Genomic DNA, 27700 nt, shown 5'->3' with positions numbered 1-27700 from the left:
CTATACCAGAACTTCCTGCCAATACATCGGTTTAAAGTCCCTCAGCCGAGATCATCATATAGGCCGACATGTCTCTTTAAGGTTTAAAAGTTTCCAAGATCTCCTTCACGCGTATGAGCTGTCATGCAAAATAACTCAACCATTTCAGCCACACGTCATCCTTTTACTGGATCGTACTCCGTACGCACTTGTAAGCCGTCTTATTGCCTGCGTGCGCCGTCTGACGAATCCGTATTTCTAGGGTTATCAATTCCTTTTTGTCGCCTTTTCGTGTTTTTGACAAAATTAGCATCCTCTCTCTTCGCCTCTTCACTTTTCACTTTTGCGTCTGAGGCTCTTTTTCTCTTCTAACTTTTCCCTTCAAGATCCTCCATTGCTCAAGCTTTCAAAGCTCTGCGACTTGCTCCATCCATTTCCTCCGACGAGGTTCCTGCCAGTCTGTTCCGCTGCCGCCGTTCTTCTAACTTCGGCGATCTCAACATCGGCTTCTTTTCTTTGGTAAGTCACCGTTCCTCCTGGTTTTAGTTCTTGTTGTGCTCTAAGAAATTTTGCTTCATCATTAGTCGCCATTGCTGTTTTACTCAAATATTTGATTCATGAATCACGTATCTTGAGCGTATTTATTTCACGATTTTGTTTTTTGCCCATGTCTTGAATACTCGCACTGCTCACAACTTTTCTACACTTTTGCCACTGTTCTTGACCTTATGCCTTTCGTACATACAATGTTCTTGATAGTCCATCTTTATTTCTTGATTCTGAAGCGCATTCTTGCTTTTCTGTTTTCCAGATTTCACGCCTTCAATCTTCATTTCCATAGATCTAGGTTTGGGATTTGTTTGTAGAACTCAAAACAATTGTTAGGGAAAATTGAAATGATTCCCCACAGATTCTGTGTATCTTCAAGCTTTAGCCGAGGTCCATAAAACCCTTTAGAAACACCCCCTTTTGAAATCCAACCCCTTCAATTAAGCCAATATCATGGGTATGTGGAAGCATAGGGTAGACACCCCGACAAAATTAGAATACTTTAGGCGAGAGTTTTCCATCCCTGCCGACGTTCATCTGAGGTTGGTTGGGAAGGATGACTCCATCATGCCTACAACTGATTCTATGCCCTTCCCTGTGGTAGCGTTTATTAAGTGCGGACTTCGGCTCCCACTGAACACCCTTTATCGTGAGATACTTCACTATTATAAGTTGAACCCGATGCAACTCGCCATTAATTCTTATCGAGTTATTAATGGTATCATAGCCTTAGCCAAACAAGAAAACGTTAGGATTACCTTAGCTAATATCCAATACTGCTACACCATGTGTGGCCTCAAAAAAGATACAGGCTACGTTTACTACCTTAAGTCGAGGTCCACAGAGTACAAAAATTGTCGCCGACCTCCCTGACTCCAACAAGGGAGCTGGGGATGACTATTTTATTACCTCGGGGAACTGGGAGTTCGCTCCAGACGAGGACCTCCATCTCTACCTTCTTCCTCGATCAGTTTTTGTAGAGAGCAATGGTAAGAGCCCTGTGTTCATACTAACTTGTTTTTTAAAGTCTTCAATACTTTATTTGTTTCTAACGTCTGTTTTTTGTAGCTCTTCCTCAGCCACCAAAGGGCTTCCGTCAGTCTTTCTTTCCCAGCAAAGGCTTGAGGAAACTGTTGGATTTGCCAGTCCTTAAACGGAAGGCCCCTCTTCTACTCAATTTCATTCCTACCTACAAGTCAGCTCTTCCCGACATCCCCAAGAAGAAGAAGAAAAGCCTTTCTCCGCCTTCCGCTACAACTCCACAATCTGCCTCCTCATCTCGGCCAGATCAAGGATCAACTTCGGACCCAGCAGATTAGCCGTCAACCTCGGCTCCATATCTGATCCTGCCATCTCAACGCCAACGTCGGCGAAGAACGGTTTTTGCTGCTGAAATGGGCTGTCAAAAAGCAGTTGCTAAGGATCTTTTGGCCAACATTCTTGATTCTGTTGATGCTCAATCAGTGCCAACCCAACCTCCAAAGCCTAAGCAAAAAAGGATAAAGAAGGCTCAGCCAAAGGCAAAGGTGACTCAGGTTGACACTGAGGACACCTTGCCGATCTCCAAACTGGCTGAGAGTGATAAGTCCCACTCTGCCACGGAGAAGAGGCCTGCTGAGGCCCAACCATCCGAGTCTACCCGATCAAAGAAGCCGAGGTCATCTGCTACAACCACCTCAGGGTCTTCAAAGCGCGATGCCCTTTGGGCCCTCCAAACCACATTGGAAGATAAGCCAGTTATGGCTAGCGACAATGCCGACGACATTAATGTCGCTGTCGCCCTTAATACCGCTTTGCTCGTTCTCGGCGATCTCGACTGAAATGCCGAGATGAGCAAATATGAGAACTATTCTTTGATGCTCCAGCACTCTATTCAGGTAAGTCTCTTTATTGGGAAATTTTTCTTTCTTTCTCTTCATCACATACTTACAATATTTTCTAATAATTTCTGTTTACTTTCAGGCCATCCAGCATGCTCATTCTTTCTCAGTACAGTCTTTCGAGATCCGGGAGAAGCTGGCCGAGAAGAAGAGAGAGGTCTCCAGTTTGCAAAAGACTAACAAAAATCTGCAGTCAAAGATGAAGACTTTGGAGGATCAGGCCGAGGCTGCCATCAAAGCTCAAAACGACGCCGAAGAAAAGACAGACTCTGCTGAGGCCATCAAGAAGGTGCTTGAGGCCGAAAAGAAGGATGCCGAGGAGAAAATGGCCCAGGCCTAAAAAGAATTGCAAGAGGCCTTGGCCACGAAGGATGCCGAGTTCAAGGCAGCCGATGAGAAGGGCTATAATGAGGGGGTGGCCGATGTCACAGCAGACTATGAAAAGCAAGTAAAGCAGGCATGCAACAAGGGCTTCACCCTTGGTTGGATGTCTCTTCTAAACAAGCTTGAAGTCCCCGAGGACTCGCCCCTCAGGAATGTCGACGTTATTCCTCTTCCATTCTCTCCAACTCCAAGTCAATCCGACGACGAATCTGAGTCTGAGAAGGAGACCTTGGTGAGGAAATCAAAGGAGGTTGCTAGAACCAAGTCCCCTACTCTGAATGAGCAAGTCTTGGACTTGACTCAAGATAAGGAGGGTGAGGAAGTTCCCAAAGATGCTACAGCTGAGAAGGCATCAGCCGACGTGACCCTTGCCGACAAGAGTGTTGATGAAACCCTTTAAGAAATTGATGCCGAACTTTCGGCAGAAAAGGCTACCGAGGTGTCTTCCCAGCAGTCTTCCAAACTTCAGACCCAACCGTTTGTTGTCGCCGAAGAGTCTTGACTTTGATGTCTTTTTCCTTTGTATTTTGTACTTTGTTTTTCTTTTTGAAGTAATGTAAACTCTTTACATCGCCGATGTTCCTTTAATTCAACTCTTTTGTTTTGAATGCTTGCATGTTTGCCTTGTATGCTTCCATACTTAGTATATTTTGTATATCTTTAATATACACTTCAATCCTTGTGCAACCTTCTCGGGGTGACATACCTTGGTTAAACTGATGATTTACCTTGGCAAGTACTCAAGTATCTTTCTTGGTACAACCTTGGTTTCACTTTCAATTTTTTCATAAAATTTCAACAAGTGTTTAACCTTGGTTTAACTTCAACTCGTAAACTTTTTTAAGTTTCAACAAGTGGTAAACATAATCTCGGTTTAACTTCAACTTGTAAACTTTTTAAGTTTCAACAAGTGTTAAACATCATCTCGGTTTAATTTCAACTTGTAAACTTTTCTCAAGTTTCAGCAAGTGTTAAATATCATCTCGGTTTAACTTCAATTTGTAAACTTTTCTCAAGTTTCAACAAGTGTTAAACATCATCTCGGTTTAACTTCAACTTGTAAACTTTTCTCAAGTTTCAACAAGTGTTAAACCCATTTTTCTTCTCTATGTCCCCTGATGTGAACCTAAGTTCCACTTGGGTTCTCATTATACACGTATTCTAGAAACAACGTTATGTATTTTTATCAGTCATAAGTGTATAGACATATATAAATAAACTAAAACTTTATTTATTTACTTCGACAAAAATGACAAAAAATTCTAATGATAAAAAAATTTCAAATTGCAAGTGTTCCAAGGCCTTGGCAACTCTTTGCCCTCATTATCTTCAAGCCGACATGCCCCATTGCCCAGTACCGAGATGATTCTGTAGGGTCCTTCCCAATTTGGGCCAAGCTTTCCCTCTCTGGGATCCTTCTTGTTGCCGACGACTTTCCTCAGGACGAGATCACCGATTTGAAACTCCCTTGGGTTGACCTTTTTATTATAAGCTCTGGCAAGCTGCTGCTGGTATGCTGCGAGCTGAATTGCAGCTCTCTCTCTTCTTTCTTCTAGTAGGTCCAGATCTCAGGCTAAGAGTACATCATTAGTCCTGCCCTCTACTCCTTGGGTTCTAATCCCAGGGATACCGACTTCCAGCGGAATGACAGCTTCTGTGCCATAAGCCATGGCAAAGGGGGATTCCCCCATTGATCTTCTCGACGTAGTTCGATATGCCCAGAGTACACTTGGTAGTTCATCCACCCACTTTCCCTTTGCTGCTTGCAGCCTCTTCTTTATCCCATCCAAGATAACTTTGTTGGATGCTTCTGCTTGTCCATTGCTTTGGGGAAAGCTTAGGGTTGAAAAATAGTTCTTGATTTTGAACTTTGCACAGAAGTTCTTAATTAGCTTGCTGTCAAATTGTGTTCCATTGTCAGCAACTATTGCTCTCAAAATCCCAAATCTGGTGATGATGTTCCTCCATAAGAAGTTCTTCACGTCCACATCTCGGATCTTGGCTAGGGGCTCAGCTTCTATCCACTTGGTGAAGTTATCTGTTACTACCAGCAGGTACTTTCTTTGTCCAGTTGCTTGGGGTAGTTGCCCAACGAGATCTATGCCCCATTGGGCAAACGGTCAAGGACTGGATACTGGGTTCAGGTCTGCTGCTAGTTGGTGTATCAATGGTGCAAATCTTTGGCATTTTTCACACTTCTTGACATGGGCCTCTGCGTCCTTCTGCATGTAGGGCCACCAATATCCTTGGGTAATGGCCCTATAAGCTAGTGATCTGCCCCCAACATGGCTTCCACAAATTCCTTCATGTATTTCATATAAAAAATCTTCAACTTGTGAAGGATGTACACACCTCAAAAGGGGTCTAGTGAAGGATCTTCTGTAGAGATGTCCTTCTGCTGTCAGACTGAATCTTGTCGACTTCAATCTAATCTTGTGCGCCTCTTTGTGGTCGTCTGGCAGTTGCCCTTTCTTTAAGAATACTACAATTGCATCCATCTAGCTTGGTCACATATCCACACACATTGCTTTGTGCTCTGCGATCGGTGGTTCAATGCTCGGGCCCGACAGGTATTCGACTATTATCGTCCTTGTTTTTCCAGGTTGTATTGCACTAGCCAGATTGGCCAGTGCATCGGCGTGACTGTTATCATCTCGGCTAACCTGATGTAGTCGGCAATTCTAAAATAAGGCCACTAACCTGTTGACTTCCTTTGCGTAGGCTGACATCCTTTCATCTCGGGTTGCAAACTCGCCCGTTGTCTGGTTGACTATGAGCTGGGAGTCACAGAAGACTATCACTTCATCTGCTTCTACTGCTATTGCCAGCTTTAGTCCTGCAATCAATGCTTCATACTCTACTTCATTGTTTAAGGCCTTAAACCCCAATCGAATGGACTGTTCCAATATCTCTCCATCTGGAGATACCAGTACTACTCCTGCCCCCGCTCCTTGTTGGTTTGAGCTCCCATCGACAAACAGTCGAAAGGAGTCGCCGATATAAATGCTGCAAGGTCTGAGTTTTTCCTTCTTCCTTTGTTCTATTGCATTTGGCTGGGCTTCTTCCTGCTTGCTTGGACATCGTTCACCTCGGCTCAACGGAGCCCGATGTCCGATGGATCCTGGTGTGAACTCGGCCACGAAATCAGCCAAAACTTGGCCTTTGATTGCTGTTCTGGGTCTGTACTCCAAGTCATACTATCCCAAGGCCACTGCCTACTTGGCTATTCTTCCTGTCAGGTCTCCTTGTTGCAGCAAGGACTTCAAGGGGTGTTCAGTTAGCACCACAATTTTATGGGCCTGGAAATAATGGTTCAATTTATTTGAAGCCATTACTAAAGCCAATGCCAATTTTTCTAAGGGTAGATACCTTGTTTCTGCATCGGCCAGGGTTTTGCTTACATAGTAAACAGCCCTTTGTTCTTCTTTTTCTTCTTGGATTACCACTACACTTACTGCGTGTTCTGAGACTGCTAAGTACAAAAATAACTCCTCCCCAGGTTCTGGATTTGAAAGAACTGGAGCTGTGGTCAAGTACTTCTTCAAGTCGGCCAGGGCGACCTCGCATTCTTTTGTCCATAAGAAATCTGTGGCTTTCTTCACTAAGTTGAAGAAAGATTTGCACTTGTCTGAGCTTCGGCTTATGAACTAATTCAAGGCTGCGGCCCTTCAATTCCAGGATGGCCTTAATCTGGTCTGGGCTAGCCTCAAGGCTGCGGCCCTTCAATTCCAGGATGGCCTTAATCTGGTCTGGGCTAGCCTCAATGCCCCTTCTAGTCACTAGGTATCCCAAAAACTTACCAGATCCCACTCTAAATGCACACTTCGCTGCATTGAGTTGGAGCCGATATGTTTTAAGGATGTCAAAGACTGCTTTCAGGTCGGCCAGATGACCTTTAGGTTCTTTGGTCTTCATGACCATGTCATCGATGTAAACGTCTACTGTTCCGCCAATCAGGTGCTTGAACATCTTGGTTACCAGTCTTTGGTAAGTTGCTCCTGCGTTTTTCAACCCAAAAGGCATCACTCTGTAGCAGTACAGACCTTTTGGGGTGATAAACACAGTCTTCTCCTCATCTAGGGGATGCATGGCTATCTGATGGTATCCCCTGTAAGCATCCAAGAAGCTCATCCTTTCATGTCCCGAAGTGGTGTCTACCAGCTGGTCGATCTTAGGTAGAGGAAAACTATCTTTGGGACAGGCCTTGTTCAGGCTGGTAAAGTCCACGCAGACCCTCCATTTACCATTCTTCTTCTTCACCACCACTGTGTTTGATAGTCATGTCGAGTAATTTACCTCTCGAATGGCCCTGGCTTCTAGAAGTCTGTCTATTTCCTCTTCCACTGCTTCGACGTGTATCAACGTCGGTCTTCTTGCTCGTTGGATTACAGGTTTTGCCGTCCTATCAACATTCAGTTTATGGCAAGTGACCTCGGGGTCAATGCCAGGCATCTCATAAGGTGTCCAAGCAAACAACTTAATATTTGCTCTCAAAAAAGCTTCCAACTCTTTTTCCTCTTCTTCAGCTAAGCCTGAGCCGAGAAGAAAGAAACGTTCTTCGTCCCCTTCCTGGACGAGGATTTTCTTCAGTGCTTCTTCACTCTTCTCAACTGGCTCCTTACCGATATCTTCTAAGACCTCCACGTCTTCGTCTTCTATCTCTGCCTTCTCTGGTTCTCTTATGCTGCAGATGGATTTCATTGCTACCATGGAGCAATTCTTTGCCTGCAGCTGATCTCCTCTGACCTCTTCAATCCCATGCTCTGTTATGAACCACAATAATTGATGCAATGTTGAGGGAACAGCCCCCATCGCATGCAACCACGGCCTTCCCAAGATGATATTGTAAGGGGAGGGTGTATCGATTATGGTGAACTTTGTCTTTATCTTCTTGGTGCCAGCTTGCACCTCCAAGCTCGTTGTTCCCAGTGGCCATGTCGGCGTTTCATTGAACCCAATCATTGGGCTATTGGATTGCTCCATATCGTGTGGGTGAAGGCCAAGCTCCTTGTAACATCTGACGTATATGATGTCACAAGAGCTGCCTTGGTCGATTAAGATGCGTTTCACTTGGCATTCCCTAACTTGGAGGGATACTACCAAGGCATCGTTATGTGGATGCTACACCATCTCAAGGTCGGCTTCAGTAAAGGACACTATTGGTCCTTGGCACTCTTCTGCCGATGTCTCTTCTCCCCGACTTGGTAGACATGTTTTAAGTGTTTGACCTTCTGGGTCTCCCCCCGAATCTCGTTTTCATTGACCTTCGAGTGAATTACATTAATTACCTGAGGTCCTCCTGCTTGAGGTTGCTGTGCTAGGGGAGGTGGAGCTGTTGTTGCCTGAGGCAATCTTGTCTGTTCTTCTCTTGTCCTGGCCTCATCGACAAGGTCTCTCAGATGGCCTTGCCTCACCAGGTCCTCTAAGTGTGTTTTCAGGGCTTTACAACCCTGAGTCATGTGCCCATCTTCATTGTGGTAAGCACAATGTTTGCCAAGGTTTCTTCCCATAAACTCTCCTAGTGCCCTTGCTGGTGCTCTGAAATAGGGTTGGTTTCGAATTTTGTCCAAGACTTTGTGAATTTGGATTCGGAACACAGTCGTAACTGCCTGTGTTGCCCTCAGTCCTATCTCTTGCTTGCTGGATCCGTTGTTACCCCGGCCTCACTTCGGCGAGCAGTTTCCTTTTTCTTGCTTTGCCTTCTTAGTCCCCGATGTGGCTTCCTCGGCTCTGGCATACTTCTTGATTCTTGCCATGAGCTCTTCCATACTCTTTGGCAATGTCTTTGCCAAAGATTTTCGTAGCAGACAGTCGTCTTTTAGGCCGTTCTTGAAAGATACGACCGCCACCTCTTGATTACACTCTGGTATTCGGTTGAACACCTCATAGTACCTTTTTGCATAAGCTCTAAGGCCTTCATCCTTACTGATCTTTAGGGCCATCAGTGCATCCACCCTTAATGGCTGCAGCTTGTTTGTCACGAACCTGGCCATGAACATCTCGGCCAGGCCTTCCCAGGTCTTCACGCTTTCCTTCGGTAATTTTTGAAACCAATCTGATGCAATCTCCCCGAACGATGATGGGAACACTTTGCAGAGCAATAGCTCGTTCCTACTATATAATGCCATTGAGTTCAAGTATAATCCAACGTGGAAGTTGGGGTCTGACTTACCATCGTATATTTGAAACCTCAGCATACTGAATCTCTTCGGCCCCTCAAACTTGTCCAACTCCACCAAGAATGGTGTCCTCGGTTTATCTGGGGAGGTTACCTCGGCATCGGCATTCTGTTGTTCCTCTTGAGGTAATCTCTCAAGTCCTCATTTGTTCACCCAAGAGCTCGGCTATCTCCCGATTTCAGTCTTTTTGGCATACTACTCTCAGCTTCGTTGTGGGCCCCTTTCGACCTTTCTCCATGAGTTGTGTCGAAGCACAGCTTCTGCCTTTGAACGTGCCGATGTTCTCTTGGGTCTGCTTCTTTAGTGCGATGTGTCCTTCGTGATGTTTCTCTCCTTGACTTTCCTCGCCCGACCTCCCTGGAAGGCCGGTGAGAGTGTTTTTCGCTTCTGGTATATTGAGGGGCTATTGGGATTTGCTTCTGCCCTCCCTTCTGGGCATTGGCTGCTGAAATCGGCGTGTCCTATAGCGGGTATGGTGGCTGCATGACATTACTTTGCATCACAAAATTGACGACCGATTGCAGGTCTGCCAACTTGTTTGCCATTTCTTTCACCTCTTCGTCCCTCCGCAGACATCTATCCTTCCATACCTGGAGGTCGTCCTAGTTGTAGTATACGCTTCTATCTGGTTTCTTTGGCATGTCGCCATCCTGGCCGACGTCCTTCTTGCCGTGATTCTGGTTCTGAGTTTCCTCATTACGACCATCTTCCTCCATATTAGGATCAACGTGCTTACCGTTCCCAGCAGGGGTTTCGTCCCCAACCTTATCCTTTTGTCCGTCACTGGCCATCTATTCTCATTTCTTTCCCACAGACGGTGCCAAATTGTGTGAGTGAATTTCCGATCACACTGCCAATTCAGTATTCAGCTAGAGAGCACTGGCAGAATAGATGACACCTGGCTGACCTGCAACAGAAAGAGAAGATTCCGACGGTAGTTCGTCCACTCGGGGGCACTCCGACGATCAAGTCAGTATATCTCTCAAAGATAATCAATAGTGCTAAACTCACTGTTCAGAATATAAATTGCGTACCTTAGACCCATCGGGGGTGCCTTTCTTTTATAGTTACCTCAATCCTAGTCCTCATAGAAGCCTAGCTTCAATGGACTTCTGTTCAGTGCTTATCCAGGACTCTTCTATTAGATAGAGATAAACTCCCTAAGAGTGTTATCCTTATCCACACTAAAGTCCTTCCTCATTTTAGGACTCTTGTTCTTTATCCGCTTATCTCGGATTCCGATATCTTCGGAGATAACCTCGGCCTTGCCGAGATAACCTCGGCGTCATGACCAGGACACGTGGCACCTCGGCTGACACGTCGGCATCACCTTGGCTATGTGTGGGACTTTGAAAATATATCCCCACACTTGGTATAAGTTAAAAATTTTCAAATTAGAAAAGCTCGTGATGAAGAAACTGGGACCAACTGAAGCCAACATTTTGCTAGTGTAGTTAGGTGTATCACATTTACAAGTGAAACCAACATTTTGCTGGATTAACATTAAAGTCGACACTCGTGACAGATTCTTTTCACTAACTATTTTCACCATCCATATTTAAAGAATGTGCATAATTTTTTTCAAAATAATTAATTGTTACTAGAATTTCTTGCTATTACAACAATTTTTGCATTAAGTTGACTTAACTAATTATTTTTTAAATAAAAATCAAAACAAATTGATCCATGACAAAATCAAACTTGTATTTTCAGTTTTGTGAAGCTTTTTCAATTTTAATTAAAATGGAGTAAGTAAAGTTAATTGCAATTTTTACAATGTAGGTCCATTGGCTTTCAATATTACAGAATACAATGGCGATACACCACCATTGGAATACTATCCATACTCATGGACACAGGTACATCAATATATAAATTTCTATTTTTTTTTAATTTATATTTTTAATCTATGATTAGTTGACACAAATTCAAATAATTTTCTTATTATACTGCCAACATCTTATTTGTTGATGCACCGGTGGGCACTGGTTTCTCGTACCCCACAAGTGCATTCCCTACCTCGAACACAAAATCAGCATTACAGACCTATGAGTTCCTTATAAAGGTCAGTCAAGATTAATTTCATACAAATTGAGAAAAACAATGAGGAAATCATTATATATGAACTCTTTTATTTTCTTTTTGGATTTTTTTTTTTTTTAACCAATTGTGGTTAGTCTTTGTTTGGAATTGAAATGGCAATGCAGTGGATCAATGAACACCCTGAATACCTAAAAAACCAATTGTTCATCGGTGCTGATTCATATTCAGGCATAACTGCTCCAATAGTTGTTCAACATATATTAGACCGTAACTAACGCTAATTATGAGAATTAGTAACTATTTTTAGCCTAATGATACACTCTTCATGCAATAGAGATCACATGTTTGATCATTAGAACATGTTTTGATTGATTATCATAATTCTTCTTCTTCTTTTTTCTTTAAAGGAAATGAAGCTGGGGACAAGCCGCGGTTGAATCTCGAAGTAGGTAACCTAACGATGTAAAAAAAACTTGATTAGTGACTCGATAATTAAACTTGGTTATTCCTATTATAAAGTGGTGCATTATAGATTTGTGAAATGAAAATGACTCTTGAATGCAGTGTTGTTTAAAATGATATTTTAGGGATGCATTCTTGGTTGCTCGCGAACAGATGTAATTATTAATGAAAATTCAAAGATAACATATTCTCATCGGATGGCTCTTATATCTGATGAACTTTATAAGGTGATTGCCTATGCCTTCGGTAAATATTAATTACAAAAAATTAGTTACTATTGGTTATAGGTTTTTTTTTAAAAATTATGCTTTTACATTGTAAATTTTGATTTTTAATTTTTTTTTTCTTTTACAGGAAACCAAAACAAGTTGTAATGGTAATTATTATGAGGTAGATCCGAACCAAGCAGAATGCTTTGAAAATCTTCAAAAGGTCTCAAAGGTGAGTGCAATTGGATATTTAAGTTTTATTTCAAGCAAATAATAGTCTTATAAGAAATATTAAACCTATTAGATTATTTGAATTTGCAGTTGACTCATGACATAAACAAAAATTGCATCCTGGAACCTAAATGTACTTGGGCATCACCAGAACACAATGGTGAATCGGACAAACGATCTATCGAAGAGGAACAGGAAAATTTAATTTTCTCACCTCCAAAAATTCCCGAAATGTGGTGTCATGTAATTCTCTCTCTACACGCATTATTTTTTTTTTCTTTTTTCATAAGCAATAAGACATAATTTATAAAGGGTTTAGCTTTTCTTAAGATGTCATTTTTACTTGAGAAAGCGTTTAGACTTGGTAGGCTTATTTTGTGACTGATTTAAGTGATCCGAACCGTTCACTTTTGAAGACTTGTTGAGTAGAATATTCATGCAAAAAATCAAGATGGTTAGATATAGGTAGCTATATGTTTGAATCATATTTGTTTTACAAAAATGGATGACAGATATAATTTCAAGAAAAGTCATTCATTTTTTGTAATACAAATTTAATCCTAGCTACCGATGTCCAATCATCTTATTTTTTGCATGAATATTCTATTTAATGAGTCTTACAAAGTGAACGATTCAGATCACCAAAATTGATTCCAAAATAGGCTTACCAAATCCAAACGTTCTCTCAAGTTAAGATGACAAACTTAAAAAAAAACCAAACTCATTTATTAATATCATGAAACTAACCTCAAACTGAACATTTAACTATTAAAAAAAATTAATAAAAATTCTTAGACAGAATAATAATATGATTGATTTATACATATGCAGAACTTCAATTATGCATTGTCTTATGTATGGGCAAATGATGATAGTGTCCAACAAGCCCTTTACGTCAGAAAGGTATGTGTGATTTTCAAATTTAAAGAACAAGGTTTTACCTTTCTATAAAAAAAGAAAAGAAAAAAAGAACAAGGCTTTATGGCGTTGAGTTAATAATGTAATTAATTTCATTAATTTTATTTTTATTTATATATATGTAAATAAATGGTGGCAATTATCAGGGAAGAGTTAAAGATTGGAAGAGATGTGACAAGAACTTAGATTATACAATGAATGTGGCTAGTGTACTTGATCTTCATCGCAATCTCACTTCATATGGCCTACAAATTCTAGTATACAAGTAAGTTTTAATATAAACTTAAATTTTATTTGATTGTTTTGTAATTTGCTAAACAGTATAAATTATTTTTGCAGCGGTGATCATGACTTAACTGTACCAAATACGGGAACACAATATTGGATAAAACTGTTAAATTTAACTGTTGTTAATGATTGGCGACCATGGTTAGTTGATGGTGAAGTGGCAGGGTGAGTTCATAAACTTTCCAAACCTCCTTGTGTCTATTTGTAAATAATGAATTTTATTAACAAAATTAAAAACTTTCTAATAATTGAGTTGCTTTATTTATTTTTATATAGGTACACAATTAAGTATTCAGAACATGGATACGGCTTGACGTATGCTACAGTACTAGTAAGTTACAAATCCTTTTTTTTAAGACTTTGATTTAGGATTTGTTTGGCATGTACTTATTTTAGTTGGATTATATGATTTTTTTATTTAGATCATATCATTTATCTATTACATCACTCCATTCTCAACTTACATTTTATATTTTTTTTATAAAAAAATTAAAAAATATATCAATTGAGCATTTCTCAAATAATTTTTTTTATAAAAGTATCGTACACTAAATTATTATTACTATTATTATTTTCTTTGTACAATGTAGGGAGCAGGACACCCGCCCCAAGAATACAAGCGGAGGCAATGTTATGAGATGTTCCAGAGATGGATACATTACTATCCTCTCTAGTTTGACTATTTGATGATTTGTATTCAAATCTTGTACCATTTCAATAATCCAATGATGCTATAAAAAAAATAAAAACAAAAAATTAGCACATACTTTACTGTGTGAGGATTGAGGCATTATTGGACTGTCATATTGTGCACTAACAAATTAAATCAATACACATATATTAGGTATATTACATTCATCTTTTTTGAAATTGAAGAAAAATATAATTAGTTTAATAATTTTGACACAATTATACTAATCTTATATTTAATAAAATTAAAAAGATCAAAACTATAGATAGACAATGAAATAAACAAAGGATAAATATATATTTTAAGAAAAAAAAAAGAGAATATCATTTTGGAAAAATTACAAAAATAAAAACTCAAGGTATGATTTTTATAATAAAATAAACTCTTAATTTTTAATTTTGTCAATTTAAACCATAATCTTTTTATTTGTTTTCAATCACCTCCACATGCTATCGTGTCGCACATGAGGCAGAGTCTTAGACTTAATCCCACATCGCAAATATAATGTAAGATCATCTTCACTCATAGTCAATTGATTTTGACTTATATGCTTTAATAAAATTAAACCATCTGCATATTTTTATTAAGTAACACTACCTATAAACATGATATTTTAGTCATTAAACTCAACGAAAGAATTGACCAAGATTAATAGGACTATTTTTCCTAAATAGAGGTGTGTTAAATATTTCATCTTCTTCAATTTCACTTGGAATATTAGAAGTACTATGTCTAGAAGATTGACTCTTTATTCTATTAAATTTAATATGAACAGATCCATCTATGAATTGTTGAATTTCTTTAAGTTCATCTTGGTGTGTTTGTGGATTAAGATTATAATTTTCATTATTGGTAATCCATTCATCAGGTAGAGTTATATCTTTCTAGGTTAACATATTTGGAACAGAAATATTAACATCATTGGTATTACTTTGAATAAGTAGTGTTTTATCTTTTGGATTTTTATGTAAAACTTGAACATTTAAATTGGTTTTAACGACTTTATAATGTACACGATAAATTAAAGCAAGATTCTGAACTTTTTCAAGCATATTAGCAGCTGAACCAGATATTTAAATATTTAGAGTTAAAGCTTTTAATATATGAGGATCACGTAAACTAAGAGTAAAATCAGGAAAACAATTAAAATGAACAGGTCCTTTATGAAGGCCTGATTCCATAATTTCTATAATGCTATCATTAAAATCAATAAAGCGAGCATCTCTTAAGCATAAAGAGCAGATGAATTTTTGCCTTGTTGAGTTAAGGGTTTGATTCCGACTTGAATTAATCCTAAGTGAATAAAATTGTGACCAGTAGCTAAATGACGTCTAATAGTGTCAGCAGAGAGTAATTGGAAGGTTTCTCTAAATTTAGTTAAAGCATAAACTTGTTCAAGAGTTTTAACATGAAGATTGACTTTAAAAGATGACTGTAAAAAGGTTGTTTTATAAATTTATTTGATAGGTATTTTTAGGGCTGAGCAAGAAATCCGTAAAATCCGTAATCCAATCCAGTCCAGTCCAATCTGATAGGTTTGGATTGGTTTTTTGAATCCGTGGTTCAATTCCGGATTGAAAAATTAAAAATCTATAGTCCACGGATTGGTTCCGGATTGAACCCCACGGTTCCGGATTGGAACCGATCCGGACCGTACACAAATAGTCTATATTTTTATTATACATCCTCCCCCATACTATCTTCTCTTATTCTATATAAAATCTAAACTCAAACCTAAACCTCGTATAATATCTTCTTTTATTACTTTTGTTTTTTAGTTTTTAGTTTTAATTTGTAATGGTCTAAATACTTATGGTGAAACTAGTTTTTTTTATGATTGTTTAAATTCTAGAACATTATGTCGCTATTATAGAAAAATATGTTGCTATTGTAGAACTAATATAGCGCTATGTTTTTATTTTTATAAAATTAAAGTGTTATATATATATATATATTTGTTATTTAATTATGTGAATCCGTGGTCCTAAACCGATCCAATCCGTGTTGAAATGGATTGGTTCGGATTGGTTCCAAGATTTAAACGGATCGGATTGGTTCTGATTTTTCAAGAACCGTAAATAACGGATTGGTCATGATTTTATCCCAATCCGGACCATGCTCACCCCTAGGTATTTTTGGGATATTCCAACTTAAATCTATTTGTTCATTATTGTGTAATTCAACTTTTTCCTCATTCATTACTAATTCTGTTTTTGGCATAGGAGCTAAGATTGTAGAGGATGATCGAGAGGTAACTGACGAATTACTTCTGAGTAATCTATTCATTGTTAAATTATGTTATTGGAATTCACGTTCTTAAATTCTATTATTACTTATCAAGTTTTCACGTACCACGTTTCCACACATACCCTCTCCAGGAGACCTTTATGTCTATTAGTGCCTAACCAAAGGACTTACCTGAGACGAGGACGAAAGGCGGGTAGCTACTAACAAAGTGGAAAACAAGGATAAGTAGATAAGAGATAAGAAACTTGAAGTCATTAAACTCAACGAAAAAAAAAAAAAAAATATTTTAAGGCAAACTTTACTTTACCCCATGTGGTTTAGGCCATGGTTTACCTCATGACGTTTGGAAATTACTAGATAATCCCATTGTAGTTTGTGGAGTGAAATGCATCGTTAGGGCCGTTAACAATTTAATAAAATAGACTAAAATATCTCTGTATTTTCATCATTTGTTTAAAAGGAAAAATGCACTTTAACCCCTTGTGCTTATTCCATGTGCGATTTACCCCCTTAAAATTTAAAAATAATCATGTAACTCCCTTAATCTACTACGTGTTTTGCACTTATTGTTAAATTAAATGAAATATTTAATGGTGCATAATAATCCACAAACTATGCAGGAATTATGTGATCATTTTTAAACATCAAAAGATCAAATCGTACATGACTCAAACTACATGAATAAAATGAAATTTGCCCTTTATGATATTACAGACATTAAACACTGGAGTCATTTGTAATTTTTCCTATCATTTTTTATCTGAGCTTTTTTTTTTATATTTTTTTCTTCAGTTGGTGCTTAATGGATCAACTAATATATCAACCTCAATTAATGATGTACACGTGCAAAGTACATTGCTAATATCCACTTTGGCCTTCCACCTGGGGAGACAAAAAACAAGAAGAAAAAAAGGAGGATAAAAAAAAGGAGGAACAAATGGTCTTGTGTAGAATCAGAAATTTGGCTTAATAGGAAATTACACTTTGCCCCCTTAAAGCTTTACTCATTTCTTACTTTGGCCTTTTAGTTTAATTTTTTTTACTTTGGCTCTTCATGTTTGTAATCTTTCACACTTTGGCCCTTTAAGTTTAATTTTTCCCACTTTAACCTTTCATGTTTGCAATCCATCTTACTCTGACCCTTCATATTTGCAATCATTCTCACTTTATTCCTAAACTAACTTCAATCCAAAAAATTAATAGAATTTGCCAAATCATTAACACATCAGCTCCATCTGTGATGTAAAAAAATTCACTAAAGATGCAAAAAATACAAAACAAAAAAGAAAAAAATTGGAATTTTTTTTTCGTCTTTAGTGAACTTTTTTTTCAAATTTATTTATAAACATTATTACATTATAGTTATATCTAGATTAGACGCAGTTAAAAAAATAAAAACAAATTTAATTAAAAAAAGAAAAAAGTTTACTACAGATGAAAAAATATATATATACTGACTCAAATATCTGTATTGTCAATTCCGAAATGAAAAATTTACTATTATTTTTTTCTTCTTTAATGAACTTTTTTCTCTTTTTAGTTAAATTTTTTTTTATAATTTTTTTAGTTGCATCTAATCTAGATGCATCTATGAATAAATTTGAAAAAAAAAAATTCACTAAAGACTAAAAAAAATTTCAATTTTAATGTTTTTTATTTTTTACATCTTTAGTGAATTTTTTACATCACATATAGACCTGATGTATTATTGATATGACAAATTCTGTTACTTTTTTGGATGGTAATTTAGGAGTAAAGTGGAAAGGATTGCAAACATGAATGGTCAAAGTAGAAAAAATTAAACTTAAAGGGCCAAAGTGAAAATAATTACAAATATGAAGGACCAAAGTGGGAAGGATTGTAAACATAAAATGCTAAAATAAAAAAAAAATTCAAATTTAAAGGGTCAAAATGAGAAATGAGTGAAACTTTAGGGGCCAAAATATAATTTATCCGATTAACTAATATATCAACCTCAATTAATGATGTACATGTGCAAAGTATAGCTAATATCCACTTTGGCCTTCCACGTGGGGAGACAAAAAAACATGAAGAAAAAAAAGGAGGATAAAAAAAGAAGAACAAATGGTCTTGTGTAAAATCAGAAATTTGGCGTAATGGGGAAAATTTTAACGATTCTAAAATCTAAAAGAGATTTATGATTTAAAGATGAGTAATATTAGAGATCATGAAAAAAATATCATGAAATGTATTATGAAATTTTTTTATCATTTGATTAGTGTTGATTAGTGTATGGTGTTTTATTGTGCGTACAATTTAAAGATGAAGAATCTTTCATGATTATCTTTATGATATTTTTTTTCATAATCTCTAACATTACTCTTTAAAGATTTTAGCCTACAAACTTATCAATTTGATTCACAAATTTGTTTTAGATTTGGCTGAGATTAGCGATTTGAAAAGCTTTTGTGGAAAAATGGCAGCGAATTTTAGAGGTATGTTAAAGTGATTTTTTTTTTTACGAGATGAGATTAAATTGAGGTTTGTGCAATTTAAGTGTGAAACTGTGAATGGCGATGATGCACAGTGATGGGTTTGGATTTGGATTGATATAGCAGTATAGTGGTGGCATAAGTGGTAGTCGAGACGTTCGACGAAATGCTTCAACGAAACTACACATAAGAAAATCAACCATGCATTGAAGGTTTAGTTAATAATATAAGATGATATGTTCCGAGGTTGAATTCTGAACTAGGAATTCCAAATCAAGGGGTTGTTGTTGGGTAGACTTGAATGGTGCATTGGTTACATTAAAGGTTCCATGAATGGAGTCCTATTGGGAAATCAATCTGTGACTTGTGTCATCATTTTTATCAGACCAAAACCTATTTTCTGAACCAAGACTGGGAAATATTATTGATGAACCAAGACTGGGAACCTAGTTGCTGAACCAAGAAGAAGCCACATTCAGTTTAGTTTTTTATTTTTTATTTGGGGCCCTAATCAAAACGATTTCGTTTTGCTAAAAATGATTTTCCAAAAATGACATCATTTTGCATTACTACAGAAAAGTACTCCAGGGGATCCAAGCGCCCTTAGTGGTTGAGTCGCGACTGTCACTACCCTGCGTGAGGATCCTCTAGAGTTTATTCTCTAGAGTGATCTCCTAGAGTGATCCATCTGAGGGTTGAGATTCTCTCTCACCAAAACGAGGTCGTTTTAGTGTGTAATTTGAAAAAATAAAAAATAAAAAAAAAAAATTCAAATTTCAAAACAGAGAGAAGGGCTAAGAGAAGGAGAGAAGAGGAGGACGTCGCCAGCATGACTCCGCCGTTGCTGCAGAGATCTGGAAGACCTTCTGTCAACGCCTTCGTCTTCGATCTCTTCCGCCGCCGTCGCCACTCCAACACCTTTGGTTCAATCGCATTGGCAAACCATAGATCCGTCGACGAATTGAACCCTAGTTGCACCGTCATCTTTGATCTCCTCCGCCGATCTCCACATCCATTGACTGGATCTGCTGATTCTGATGCTCATTTTAATTTTAATGATGATGGGTCCTATAAATCTATGGGGTCTGTAAATCTTCTCTCCCATTTGCTAAATAATAATTATGAAAAAGAAAGTCATATTATAATAAATCAAAATTGGAAGATCAGTTGATAGTTTACACATGATTTTTAAATTCATTTTATTTTTTTCTTTGAATCTTGTTCCCAATATATATATATATATATGTCTATATAGTTTGAAGCCTCTTTCTTTTTGTTTTATAACACAAACACCCACCTGTTTATTGATGTAAAATTATGGAGTTGATATGACCAATGTTTATGGTTTATTTCTTGTTATAAACCTTAAAACCAAATGCATAGTATATATCATGACCATGCTCTGTTTTTTTTTTCTTTTCTTTTCTTCAAACAGACACTCTGTTTGTTTTTCTTTTTTCCTGACCAAGCATTTTTTCAAATAGTTTTTTCCAATAGATTTCAGAGTTATCTTCCGGCGATGGATGGAGGCAGAGGGGTGGAGGAAATGATGGTTGGCCGGAGGAGGGTTGGGGAGCAATTGGCGGCGGTCGGTGAGGGTGGAGGACCAGGTGGCCTCCACCTCTGAGGAGGGGGGGGTTTGGCCATGGAATGTCTCTATCTTCTATCTTCTCTCTTCTCATTCTGTTCAAGTTTTTTATTTTTTATTTTATTTCCTCACCAAAACGACGTCGTTTGAATGAGAGATTGATCTCAACCCTTAATTCTATTAGTGGGACAGGTGTCACGCCCATCTCCTTTACTGTAGAAGATCACTCTAGAGGAATCACTCTAGAGGATCTTGACGCCACTACCCTAACTTCAGTGGGCCTTGGTCTAATGGGCAGGCCTATCCTTTGAAGTCATAAAAGGAAAATGAAATAAATAAATAAAATAATAATAATAATAATAATAATAATAAAGCTTATCCAAATTTGAAAATATAGGTGACCCTATCATACAACATGGGGTTTTTTTTTTTTTTTTTTAATATTCTGAAAAAAAAAAACAATTTAGAGAATTGACCTACTTTTTAAACTATTTAGGAAATTAACTTACTTTTGAAATCGTATTTCAAAAATGTAATTTTGAAATTAAAATTACATTTTGAACATGCGATTTCACTATGTCATCATAAAATATATTTTCAACCTGCAATTTTAAGGTGAAATTACATGTTGAAAATGTAATTTCAATTTCAAAATTACATTTTGAAAATGCGCTTTCAAAAAACAAGTTAATTTTCTAAATAGTTTGAAAAGTGAGTCATTTTTCTAAATTGTTTTTTTTTTTTCCCTTCAGAATATTAAAAAAAAAAACTCCATAACATGACCCTGTCTACATTTATTAGATAGGTAGTTTGCAAAGGTCACCTCACTTGCCCTACTCATCCCATAACATGAACCCAACCTTCACAGTCAAGGAGATCACATAATAGATACACCATCTAGTAGCCTTAGAAAGTTTGTTAACTGTTCAGTTCAAACTACTATCCCAACCAGTCTTACACTTTGATTTGAAATTACAACGACGTGTTTGATTGACTTGAAGTTGAATTGTTTGATGGACCAACCTTTACTTTACCTAACATTTTGTCAACAAAAGTTTCTCCACGTGACCAAATATTTCATGTCCCCCTTCAATTATGTGGGTGTTTAGGAAGTTGTTATTTTAATAGATTATTTAGTTTTTGACTATTTTAGTATTAAAATTTTTGTTTTTGGGAAGATGATATGATTTTTTATAGCTTGATGTGATGTTTGTGAAAAAAAAAAGTAAAATGATTATGAATTTGGTATGACATTTTGTCTTATTAAGTGTTTTAGTCTATTTGTCCTAAAATTTTTGTTGCCAAACACCCCCATATATAGTATTTCACCCCAACATACAAAAGCCAAAGTGTCTGTTTTGGCTTTCTAGTGTAATATTTTGAGAACCAAGCTATGGCACCACAAGCAAAAGTTGAGCATCAACAACGTCTAATAAAGATGAGTTTGTGCATATTTCTTGTGTTGGCTCTCTCTAGTGTAGCTGCCTCTCAGTCACTTGTCAAGTACTTGCCAGGTTTTGATGGAGAGCTGCCCTTCAACCTTGAAACCGGGTGAGAACTGAGAATTTTCTCGGTTTGTTTTTTTTTTTGTTTTTTTTGGAAGTATGAGAAGTTTGATGGGTTTTTGTGTGTAGATACATCGGCATAGGGGACACGGATGATGTGCAGCTATTTTATTATTTCATTGAGTCGGAGAGAGACCCAGTGACTGATCCTCTTGTCCTGTGGCTCACCGGTGGCCCTGGCTGTTCGGGTTTCTCTGCACTTGTTTACGAAATCGGTATTCTCTCATTATCCTCACTTTCCATAGACATTATTAAATACAATTCAGTGTTCGTCGCAATATTTAACAAATGCCTAGCTACACTTGTATTTGACGCCTACAATATATCAATGTATATTCCATAATATTGAGTCAAGGTTTTTGGTAGGAAGTGAGATTTGACTTTATATATATCTGGTCATTTATGTGTTTACCATTTCTATTTCTGCTTGTGCACTGTTAGGTACTTTTTCAAAAGGGACAACATTTGAAAACACCAACTAGAACACCACAACAGTACAGCAAATTAAATTTAGAACAGTAATTCTACAAACAGGTCCACCTAAATACTAATCCACCCGTACAATTACTCATGGTACTCTCAATAATTACTCCACTTACACACCTAAATAAAACCAGTCTCACACTAGGAGTGTATGTAAAGCCAAGAATCATCTATGCCCAAATGTCTTTGTCCCTTTGTCTTAAAATGTCTACAACCATTGGATGATATGAAAATCAAGGTACGGAAATCTTGAGACATATCCAATGGCTGTAGATATTTTAGAGTAAGCGGATATGCACATTTGAAAACAAAAGATCTTTTGCCGTGTACTTTCTCAACTTAGAATGATTGTTCAAAAATTTTCAATAGGTTGCATTCTTTCCCAAACTCAAGCAATAATGATTTGGTAAGTAAATTTTGGATATGAGATTCTACCCTCACACATGCTCTTAACACTTCAAAGGGTCCCAAGTCCATTCTCATCCCTATTGATGTAAATACATTCCACCTTTTTTTTTTTTTTTTTTTTCCTTTCTCTCTCTTTTCTGTAGGTCCATTGTTGTTTGATGTTGAGTCATGGACTGGCCAATTACCATCTCTTAGAGTAAACAAATACTCATGGACAAAGGTGCAACATTTTAACCTTACCCTAATTGCTTTTTTTTTTTTTTTTTTTTTAAGTAAAACTTATTTTAAAAAATTATGATAATCTTAATTAATTAATCTCAGTGATATTTCAGGTTGCCAACATAATCTTTATAGACCAACCTGTGGGAACTGGATTTTCCTATGCCAGAACATCAGCTGGTTACAATACTTCCGACACAAAGTCCGTGGCACAAGTCTATAGTTTTCTCAGAAAGGTAAAAAAAAAATTTCCCTTATTTAATTGATTAGATATTTTAACAGTGATAATTCCCTGAATTACTATGCGCAAAATTGAAAACTGGTAATTTGGAGAATGTTTTGTGAAATCAGTATTTTGATTTTTTGTGTCGTGACACAGTGGTTGGTGTACCATCCGCAATTCCAAACAAATCCTCTCTACATTGGTGGGGATACGTATTCAGGAATTACTGTTCCGCTCCTCGTCCAAACAATATTAGATGGTATTCCTTTTGATGAGAATTAATTAGTTTATGCTTTGATTGTTTACAGTTTAGAAAACAATTTTGATTAATTAAGTTTTGGTTGGATTGGAATTGCAGGTCTTGATGAAGGGCTTGAGCCACTCATGGGACTCCAAGTATGTAACATAATTAGAAATGGAATTTTTATAGTTAATTTGTTCTTCAAATTCCAATTTTATTGGTGATTTTTCCTTCCCATGGTTGCTAAGAATCCAGAAATAAAATAAGAAAAGAAAAGAAAAGAAAATTTGAGTTCTTACCAATATACAAGGTTGGGACAGGACTGTGTATTTGTGTTTTGAAAATTATGGTTCAGTGGTCTCTAAATTGTTTACAGGGATATTTGTTGGGAAACCCAGTGACAGATTCTTACATCGATGATAATTCAAGGATCCCATATGTTCACCGGGTGAATCTGATATCAGATGAGCTTTACGAGGTGATAATATTGTATTTTTTTGGTGTTTCATAAATTAAGAAATTCCATCTAGTATTACATAGCATTTGTGGTTAGTGCATTGAGTATTAGGAATTCAATAATTCAACTCAAATGCAATTTACAACTACTATATATTATTGATTTTATCTAATAGTCATAATAGTTCGAACAAATCTGTCCTAAAGTCCTAATATTTTATTTTTTCATTTATTTATTTTTGCAGGATGCAAAATTATATTGCCACGGTGACTATGTTAATGTACAATTCAACAATAGTTTATGTGTAACGGCTCTTCTGGCAATCAAACATGTAAGAACGATTATCATTTTTGCTTATATGTTCGAGGAACTTTGAGAAAACTCAGTTGCACATAAATTTTTCACAGAAGATTTCTGTGCTTTATGTTTGTCAGTTATGTTCTCTTCTGTGATTCATTTCTGTGAAATTTTTTTGTGCAACTAGCACGGCTGACAAACTTTCCATCTTTAAGAGCGCTAAGAATGTGTCTGAATTTGCAGTGTCTGCTGCAAATAAACCTAGTTCAAATTTTAGAACCTCAATGCGCTTTTTCATCGCCTAGGAGAATGGAAATCGAATGGGATTTGAGAGTTCGAGAAGCCGAAACCATCGAATATCTCGATTCACTAAATAAACTTCCTAAGCTAACTTGCAGGGTAAATCTCTAGTCTCTCTAAATCTCTCAACACACAACTTTGAATATGGTTATTGTTTAGTAATTTCATTTTTCTATCCTGGAATAAGCATAACTCTACTATTCTCATTTTCCAGAGTTTTAGTTACATGCTATCCGACAAGTGGGCAAATGATAAAGCTGTCCAAAAGGCTCTTAACGTCCGAGAGGTGTGCGTATTCCGTATTTATTTCTCTTAATTTATTTAGATATAAATCACTGACTAGGATACATATTTGTGACATCCAATCAGGGAACAATGAATTATACTAGTTGGATGAGGTGTGCAAAAACCTTACCATTCTATACAGAAGATGTCTCAAGTACCATTGATTATCATAAAAATTTCACAAAGACCGGTCTTCGAGCTCTTGTATACAGGTACTCCTTTCCTTGGTTGTTACAATTCCATCACATTTTTCTACTGAAAGGACTAATTAATAAAGAACAAATAGTGAAATTTATCAGGAAAAAAAATCATCTCAAAATTCATCAGAATTATTATCCTCAATCAACATTCTCATTCTGATTTGTGTTTAAATTGAACAATGAAGTGTCTCAATTACCATATATTCTTATTGACCAAGTTCACAATTTTCACAGTGGTGACCATGACGTTACTGTTCCATATATTGGCACGCTGGAGTGGATAAATTCACTCGGAGTTCCTATTTTTGATCAATGGCGACCGTGGTTTGTTGATGGCCAAATTGCAGGGTATGTTTCATATTATGCCATTTTTTTTTCCTATAATTTTTATTTATTTTTTATTTTTCCAAATTTCACACTAAATTTTTTAACTAAGCAATGGTTATGCTGCCATTTGAATGCAGATATACGCAGAAATATATGAATGATAACTATCGCTTGGCATACGCAACTTTAAAGGCACGTTCAAACTACTCTATTTTATTTTATGATTTTCACAAATTAATCAAAATTTAAGTCAAACTTATGCTCTATTTTATTTATTTATTTTTATAACAGGGAGCAGGATACACAGCTCCAGAATATAAACGCAAGGAAGCCCTCAACTTGGTGGATAGGTGGTTCGCTTATTATCCAATCTAATTGAGGGGTTGTGGATTGAAATATAATCCATATGTGGATGTTCAAAATAATTGAAAATTTGAAGTACTTATTGATATAATTCCAAATTCAAAGTAATTAATGAACATCTCGATTGTTGTATTTTGTAGCATTTTGTGTGAATGTTTAGAATAAGATGAGTTTTTTCTGCACCGACTGATGTAATTGCTATGACATTTTATTTCTGAAAACAAAAATACTAGAGATCATAAAATTTTTATCTAAAATTTTATCAAATGTCTCACATGGTGTGAGACTCACATTGTATGAGTCTCACACTCATGTAAGACATTTGATAGAAATTTTAGTAAATTTTTTGAGATCTCTAACTCTTTTGAAAATGATATAATCACTCATACCGATATCAAAATTTTGGATAGAGCACTCTGATATGGACCAACATCGCCAATGCAGTGTTGCATTGATCGAGTTTGTGAGTCCCACCAAGTGGGTATAATGGGCTAATAGCCCAAGCCTAGAAAAAAGTTAGGCTTTATGGATTCGGATCCTCTCCGTAGTACATTTTATAACCCAGCGTCAATCTTGAATTTTCAACCTTGGGTATATTTTTGGTTTAAGAAGTCCAATAAATAAGTTATCCAATAATACTATTTACTTCAAAAGAAGTATTCAGAGAAATTATCAGAATTTAAAACTAGTATGATATGGATTACACTCAAAATAAATTTCATTCATGTGTTTTAAATTTTGCATATTTTTTTTGTATGTAGGCACTCTATTTTTAGGTAGGTAATATTAAGAAAATTTTATAATAAACACTCTAAGAAATTCGGAGAGTTTGGAATGAAAAGTGAACTTTGTTTTTGAGACAGTGACAACGCAATTAGATGTGTGGTTTAATTGAACCTTCGAACTTGTATGGCAATGGCGGCAAATGGTGATGAGATGAATGAGGGTTAGTTTTGAAACATAGATTTGTTGAGTCAATCATTGTCGACAACAAATATTGATAATTTATGTACTATTTGTTGTGTTGTTTGTTTTTTCCTCAATATATAACTCTTTGTTAAGTTGATTGTTGGGTTTCTATAATTTTAAATATCATTCTCTTCCTATTTGTAAAATATCTCTTATTGATAGACAAAAATAAAATAATTGAATTTTAGTCTTGGATAAAAGAAGAATGTATATTTTTCATATATTTTGTACTTTTCTAATTTATTAGGTAACTAAAAAATGTAAAATTAAATTAATATTTTATAAATAGGTGGATTGGACCAAATCAGACCAGGTGAGAATTTCTCATTCCAATTCTATTGGAAAGTAAACGGATTCAAAATCTTAACCCAACTCAATTTTTTTGGGCAAAATACTTATAATTATCTAAAACATTAAAAGTATAAGTTGGTTGATGGGGCACCACCAATGGCCACCTCTAGTTTTAGGTGATGATAGGAAGGACAAGCTGTTAGAGAAAATAATAGAAAGAGACAAAGGAGTTATGTGAGTTTGTAGCATGAGAGGGTAATTTTTGTGAAAATTGGGCTGAGCCGGGAGATGTCATTATGGCCCACAATACGAAGGGCTGAGTAAAAAGATCGTAAAGTTACTCCGGCCCAAGAGAAGTACAAAATTACTCCGGCCAAAGAGGAATGTAATGTTACTCCGGTCCGGAAGCAACTTGGAGTTAGGCCGGTCTCAAAGTTAGTCCGGTCAAGCGTATTGAGGTTAGAACGGTCAGAACCTTGCTACTCGGTAGCTCGGTCTAAACACACCATGGTTCGTACATGAGAGAACCGAGATAAGGTGTAGCAAAAGGAAGAACCGAACTAAGTATAGTTCGGCCTACTCTGTGGCTCAACATAGCCATGATTACTTCGGTCATGTTGGAGTTCGGCCATGGTAAAAACCATCTCACTTGGTTTAAGCAGTGAGGGGGGTGTTGAAGGATAAGCATTATCTTTCAGGAGTATGAATCCTAGGAGGACTGTGCATGGAGGAGTAGAAGTCCTACTAGGATTGTGTCACACGAAACCTATAAAAGCTCACAAACATCACCTTTGGAGAGGTAACACACAATTTTGCTTTTTGAATACACAGAGTTTTGTCTATTTGTCAAGCTTGCTGACTTAGGCATCGGAGAGGTTTTCGGTACACACCCGCCGGCTAGCTCACGTTTGTGTTTTCAGGTGATAAAGCGATGACGTACGGAGGAGAGCAGACTTGGTCAACAGGATTAT

At 36.8% G+C, this 27700-nt stretch overlaps 2 protein-coding genes across 3 annotated transcripts in view; both read left to right on the top strand.

The window, feature by feature from the left end:
- LOC114281089 (serine carboxypeptidase-like 18) overlaps positions 1-13981 on the top strand; it is a 43345-nt gene extending 29364 nt beyond the window's left edge. Inside the window, exons 3-14 of the mRNA XM_082914109.1 lie at positions 10754-10830; positions 10920-11036; positions 11179-11281; positions 11422-11459; positions 11602-11703; positions 11831-11917; positions 12007-12159; positions 12748-12819; positions 12981-13099; positions 13174-13287; positions 13399-13453; positions 13713-13981. Coding sequence (XP_082770235.1) covers positions 10754-10830; positions 10920-11036; positions 11179-11281; positions 11422-11459; positions 11602-11703; positions 11831-11917; positions 12007-12159; positions 12748-12819; positions 12981-13099; positions 13174-13287; positions 13399-13453; positions 13713-13796 — 1121 coding nt within the window. The 3' untranslated portion in view covers positions 13797-13981. The remainder of the gene's footprint in view (positions 1-10753; positions 10831-10919; positions 11037-11178; positions 11282-11421; positions 11460-11601; positions 11704-11830; positions 11918-12006; positions 12160-12747; positions 12820-12980; positions 13100-13173; positions 13288-13398; positions 13454-13712) is intronic.
- A 7459-nt stretch (positions 13982-21440) lies between these two features.
- LOC114281117 (serine carboxypeptidase-like 7) lies at positions 21441-25601 on the top strand. Of its 2 annotated transcripts, none has more exons than XM_082914107.1 (14): positions 21441-21652; positions 21736-21881; positions 22701-22777; positions 22890-23012; positions 23156-23258; positions 23358-23395; positions 23617-23718; positions 23942-24028; positions 24238-24393; positions 24509-24580; positions 24664-24791; positions 25014-25127; positions 25244-25298; positions 25398-25601. In XM_082914107.1, the coding sequence occupies exons 1-14, from the start codon at positions 21495-21497 to the stop codon at positions 25479-25481; spliced, it is 1443 nt and encodes a 480-aa protein (XP_082770233.1). In that variant the 5' UTR covers positions 21441-21494; the 3' UTR covers positions 25482-25601. The 2 variants fall into 2 exon arrangements, with proteins under 2 accessions (XP_082770233.1, XP_082770234.1); XM_082914108.1 differs by having other exon boundaries at positions 25244-25302; positions 25402-25601.
- The last annotated feature ends 2099 nt before the right edge of the window (positions 25602-27700 follow it).

This window comes from Camellia sinensis, chromosome 2 (genome assembly GCF_055761805.1).
Source record: "Camellia sinensis isolate YWXY chromosome 2, ASM5576180v1, whole genome shotgun sequence".
In the NCBI taxonomy this organism is placed as follows: Eukaryota; Viridiplantae; Streptophyta; class Magnoliopsida; order Ericales; family Theaceae; genus Camellia; species Camellia sinensis.
This window is presented reverse-complemented; position numbering and strand designations above follow the sequence as displayed.